General features: G+C 37.0%; 1 protein-coding gene across 1 annotated transcript in view; it reads right to left on the reverse strand.

Annotated features, from left to right (window-relative positions):
- Positions 1-272: 272 nt before the first annotated feature.
- LOC127008467 (leucine-rich repeat-containing protein 24-like) overlaps positions 273-6,169 on the reverse strand; it is a 24,179-nt gene continuing 18,282 nt past the window's right edge. The window contains exon 6 of the mRNA XM_050880613.1: positions 273-6,169. This exon is cut by the window's right edge and continues 153 nt beyond it. Coding sequence (XP_050736570.1) covers positions 6,119-6,169 — 51 coding nt within the window. The 3' untranslated portion in view covers positions 273-6,118.

Below are 6,169 nucleotides of genomic sequence, written 5' to 3' on the forward strand. Positions count from 1 at the left end.
GGTAAGGGGTTTGGGGGTGCAGGAGCTACAAAAGGAACCTCCTACAAGAATATATTCATCTAGGCTTCATAGAAAAACCCTTAAATGTATGTACAGAGATATTAATATTTATAGACCTATAGAAATACAAGGGCATACGGACCTAACATTTTCTTGGATTTATTGTTTTCTTTGTTTTTAATTTCTTTCTTACTCCTCCTCGTCATCACCTGTTTAATTATCCCGTTTGTTTGTTTGTTTGTTTGTTTGTCTGATTCTGTTTTTTTGTTGGTGTTCAGTAAGTCTTTTTTTCATTTTTTTTTGTTCAGCATTTTCATCATTTGTTATTGTTATTATTATTGTTTTTATCATTATTGTTATTTGTATATATTTCCTGTTTTGTTTATTGTGTGTTTTCAGCTTGAGGTTTCACTTTTCCACGTAAGTAACATTTTATCGTATTTTATTGACCTGTTTTATTTTTGTTTTATCTTTTCAATTCTATCCTCCTTGTTTATCTGCTTGTTTGTGTGTTGCTTTGTTTCATTGGAAGGAGGACTGTTGAGTTTCTCTTTAAATCATTTCACATTATATTATTCATTAATGCTTCTATAATGTTTATTTTTATTTTTGTGTATGTGTGTGTTTGGTTTTGATCCTTCGTTTCTTCTAAGTCAATCATTTATCATCCACATTATATATTGTTATCTATAGTTACTACGATATTTTGTTTTTGTTTTATAATGTTCTAAGTTGGTTCTCGTGTTGTATCGCCGTGCCTTAGTTTCTCCCCACTCTAAGATTTATTACTTTTATTTATCGTTATTTATTATTGCGGTACGTTTTGTCTATTTCGTTGGTCGGTGCTCGTGTCCTCTCGCCCGTGTCCAGACCAGCATCTCGGCACACCTGGGACGCACCTGAGCCGTCTTACGTTTTTCCCGCGTCTCGGAAAGATCACTCACAAGTTTCTTTTTCTATTTATACTTTTTGCGTTCATGAATTACACTCATATATGAATTACCTCCACCTCATTTTCTTTTGATTTAATTTCCCCCGAGTGGCAAAGACCTTTCGTATCTTATTTAGTTTTATTTCATTAATTTACGGTGTCTGTTTTTACGTTTTCCAGTCTTCCTGTATATTCCTTTTCTTTTTACGTTGATAAATACACAAGAATCAATGTTTTTCTCGCTTAAGACAAAGATCTTTCGTATCATATTTATTTATTTTACTTATTTATGTGTATTTTTATGTTAGCTACTTTTTCTGTTTACTTTATTTCCTTACACGTCGACAAATACACAAGAATCAATGTTTTTCTCGCGTATGGCAGAGTTATTCGCCTATTACTTTTTTTTGTGCATTTTTATCTATTTTTATGTTATCTACTCTTTTTGTTTAGTCCATTTCCTGACACGTTGGCAAATGCACAAGAATCAATGTTTTTCTCTCGTATGGCCAAGTTGTTTCGTCTATTACTTATTTTTTTGCATATTTATATCTATGTTTTATGTTATCTACTCTTTCTGTTGACTCCACGTTAGTAAATATACGGGAATCTATGTTTTTTCTCGCGTATGGCAAAATGATTTCGTCTATTACTTATTTTTTTTGCATATTTATACCTATTTTTATGTTATCTACTCTTCCTGTTGACTCCGCGTTAGTAAATATACGGGAATCTATGTTTTTTCTCGCGTATGGCAAAAGTTATTTCGTCTATTACTTATTCTTTTGCATATTTACATCTATTTTTATGTTGTCTACTCTTTCCGTTGACTCCACACAAGAATCAATGTTTTTCTCTCGTATGGCAAAGTTGTTTCGTCTATTACTTATTTCTTTGCATATTTACATCTATTTTTATGTTATCTATACTCTTCCCGTTGACTCCACGTTGGTAAATACACGGGAATCAAGTCTCCCCTTTTATTTCGGCCTGTTTGTATGATCTGCGTCGACTCGCATTTATATTTATTTCCTTAATTTGCTGCTGTTTGTTTGCCTGTTTGATTGTTTGCCGCCCCTCGTGACCTCCCGTGCATGATGGTGGCGGCTGTTTGTGCTTCCCCTGTTTGTGCGTTTGTTTGTCTGTCCGTGTAAACACCAACCCTACGTGACTGACTATTTCTTTTTTTTTCTTTTTTGATATATTTTTTTTGTTCTGGTAATTATTTTTTTTCTTCTCCTCAAGCTTTAATAATGATGATAAGGCTCGGTGTTTGTTTGTTTGTTTTTTAATTGTTTACTTCGTCGTGTGTTTAAAAGAAGGGAGTTGCTGTGTGTTTGTTTGTGTGTTTGCTTTCATGTTTCCCTCTTTCCGCTTGTATGTTTTTTTCGTTCAGGTGTGTTTCGATGTGTGTGTGTGTGTGTGTGTGTGTGTGTGTGTGTGTGTGTGTGTGTGTGTGTGTGTGATTTTTCCTTTGTGATGTCATGCTTATATTTGTGTTTCATTAAGTTGTTGTGTTCTGCTTTTTTTCCTTTTTTTTTGTTTTTGTTTTCCATGGTTAAAAATTGTCTTTTTTTGGTTTCACGGCGCAGTTTTTTCTTTTCTTGAGTTGCTGGATTTTCTTTATTTTTCGTGTTGTCAAGTTGATTTTTTTCCTTTTCCTTTCTTGCATTGTCTTGTTTTCTCCTGTTGTCTTTGTTTTGAAGTCAATTTTTTCTTCTTTCCTCTTTCCTCTTTGTTTTCAAGCTGCTTTCTTTTCTCATGTTTTCAAGTAGGATTTTTCTGTATTTTTATTTCGTTTTTTCTTCTGTCTGTTTTCAATCTTTTTTTTTTCATCTTTTTCTTGCATTGTTTAATTGCTCTTTTTTTTTTATCTTCAAGCTGAATTTCCCTTTTCTCTGTTTTCAAGTAGCTTTTCTTTCTCTTTTATTGTGATATTTCCTATTTTCTTCGTCTTTTTTTGTGTTTCGAGATGATTGCATTGTTTAATTGTTCTTACTGTTTTATCTTCAAGCTGAATTTCCCTTTGCTTCGTTTTCCAGTAGCTTACCTTTCTCCTTTCCTGTGACATTTTCTATTTTCTTGGTCTTATTTTGTGTTTCAAGACGATTTTTCTTTTTCATCAGTCTACCTTCCTGTGTTTCTGTATTCTCTCTGATTGTGTGTGTGTCTGTGTGTTTCTTTTTCACTGACCTCCTTTTGTTTGTGTTGTCAGCTGATTCTTCTTTTGTTTATCGCGTCAGTTGTTTATTTTTTATTTTTTTGGCAAACATAAATTCAGCCCTCCACCTTGTCTTCTTCACCGCGCAAAAGAACCAAAAAAAAAAAAAAAGAACAAACAGTATAGTGAAAATAGTAGGCCCGCACACTTGTGATTCACTTCACTATTGTTATCACCATCACCATCATCGTCACTGTCAACAACGGCCTGGGTCACTGTCACTGCTCACTCCTCTCCTTTGTCACCATCATCTTCATCACCATTATAACACTCACTATATTTTTTCCCCGTCTTGATACAGCGTCTCTTTCGCCGCCCTCACCATCAGTCACCATCACCACATCCGCCTCACCATCAAATCACTATCACTTCCACCATCACCACTCTTCTTTCTCTTTACTTCGTCTCCCTCGAAGCTTTCACTATCACTCACCATCAGCATCTTCACCATATCCTCACCATCACTGTCATTATCTGTCCTTTACTTTGTCTTCCTCGCCGTTCTCATCCTATTCTTTCACAATCACGACTTTCTTCAGCTTAACACACTCACCATCATCACCATACCCTCACCATCATCACCATACCCTCACCATCACAGTCATATTCACCTCCATGTGTAGAGAGAAGTCACTATCAAGACACCGTAAAGACACTACTTCATCATCATCATCATCATCATCATTCACCATCATTCACCATCACTTATTTTCTTTGTTTTGTTTATTGTGATTATTTTTTTTGTGTGTGTGTTAACAAGGAACATATGGTGACTTGTATTTCACTGCCAGGCGTCTCTCTCTCTCTCTCTCTCTCTCTCTCTCTCTCTCTCTCTCTCAAGGCCTTACTAACTATGATTGACAAAATGCTATAATGATTGTGTTTGGAATTTGCCACATGGTACGGATTGTGCTATCACTATCACCATCATCATCATCATCATCATCATCATCATCATCATCATCATCATCACCACCATCACCATCACCACCATTGTTCCACCTCCATTACGAGAGAGAGAGAGAGAGAGAGAGAGAGAGAGAGAGAACAATAAGTGGTGTGGTGTTAGTGGCGGATGGAGAGAGACTTCCCTCCTCTTTCTCTCCACTCCTCCTCCTTTCTCTCCACTCAGTACACACTTGACCTTTCTTTCTCTCTCTCTCTCTCTCTCTCTCTCTCTCTCTCTCTCATTTATTCTCCCATATTCGTGTTTCTTTCGTCTATATACAAACAAACACATACTTTCTCTCCCTCTCCAAGTTTCTCCTTATGATTATTCCTCCATTGAAACTGAAACTCCCTCCTTGGTCACCTGTTAGGAAGTTTCGAGGCGTAGAGTTTTGTTTCTTTATTTTGTGTTCCTCTGTATTTTTTTTTTTGATGTGTTTCTTCTGGCAGGCCGGTCCGTGTTTTTTTGTGTTGTTTTGTTTTTCCTTCCTTTCTTGCTCTTTTGCTTTCTTTCTATTCCTCTTTTCTTTCCTTCTCCTTTTCTTCTCGTTTCCTATTCAGTTATCTTGTTTCCTTCTGGTCCGGTTTTCTTCTTTTCTTTATTTTTTTTTCATTCCTTTTCTTCCTTTCTTCTCGTTTCCCTTTCATTCTTCTTTTGTTTTTTTCCTTTCTCTATTTCTTTATTTTCGTTTCCCATTCATTCTTTTATTGTTTTTTTTTTGGCCTCCTCCTCCTCCTCCTCTTCTTTCATATTCTCCTTTTTTTTTCTCTCCAATTCGTTTCTTGTTTCTGATCTTTGTTTTTTTTATATTTTTCTTTCTTTTCTTTTCTTTACTCTCCATTGTGTCTCTCTTTACTACAAACAATTATTCTCTCTCTCTCTCTCTCTCTCTCTCTCTCTCTCTCTCTCTCTCTCTCTCTCTCTCACTTATCTTTCTCCTTAATTGTGTTTCTTTTGTCATTATTTTACATCGCCATCATCATCATCATCATCATCATCATTCAATCTAATTTCTTACCTATTTCTCCTTCGTTCTCTCTCTTTATCTTCCTTTGTTAACCTTTTTTTATCATTCCCTTCTTTATCACTTTCTCTCCTCCTCCTCCTTCTTCTTCTTATGTTCTCTCTTTACCATCATCCTCTTCACCCTTCTCTCTCTTTCTTTCTCTCCTCATCTATTTTCTCTCGTGTCCATCTTCTTCCTCTTTTTCTTCTTCTCCTCCTCTTTGTCTCTGTCTTCCTCTTCCTCTTCCTCTCCGTCATGGATTCTCATTGCCATTATTCTTTTTTTTTATCTGTTTTATTCTCCTGTTTTATCTACTCATCACGACTCCATGGCCTCTTCTTCCTCCTCCTCCTCCTCTTCTTCCTCCTCCTCCTCCCCTTCTCCTTCCTCCTACTTCGGACATTCATCTTTCTTAAACGCTCTCTTCTCCTCCTTCCCGTTCTCCTTCTCCTCCTCCCTATCGTACTTCTTCTCCTCCTCCTCTTCCTCCTCCTCCTGCTCTTCATCTTCTTCCTCCTCCTTCATTTTAAACGCTTTCCTCTCTTCCTGTCTGGTCTTCATGTTATCACCACACCCATCATTGTAAAACTCACAGCTCTTCCTCCTCCTCCTCCTCCTCCTCCTCCTCCTCTTCCTCTTTATTCTTTCTATACACTCCATATTTTCCTTTCTCTTCATTGCTTTCCATACCAACGCATACTTTCTTTTTCTCTTCCTATCTTCCTTTTTTTTCTTCTTTTTCCTCTTAATTTTCATTGGTGTTGAGTTTACTTCCTTACACTCCTCTTCTTCCTCCTCCTTCTCCTCCTCCTCCTCCTTCTCTTACACCTTACACCTCATGCATACGTCTTTCCTTCCTTCCTTCCTTCCTTAACTACACACACAACCATCCTCTCCTTCCTTCTTTTTATCCACTCCTTTTTCCTTCCTTCCCTTCTGCTTTCTTTCCTTCCTCACTGGCGGTCACTATCCATCCTTCCCTTCCCCCTCCTCCCCTTATACCCTTCACTATCACGCCCCCACAACCACAAGGGCGGCCAGGAGAAGGGCGAGGGCGGGTAG

Source organism: Eriocheir sinensis, chromosome 37, assembly GCF_024679095.1.
Source record: "Eriocheir sinensis breed Jianghai 21 chromosome 37, ASM2467909v1, whole genome shotgun sequence".
Classification (NCBI taxonomy): Eukaryota; Metazoa; Arthropoda; class Malacostraca; order Decapoda; family Varunidae; genus Eriocheir; species Eriocheir sinensis.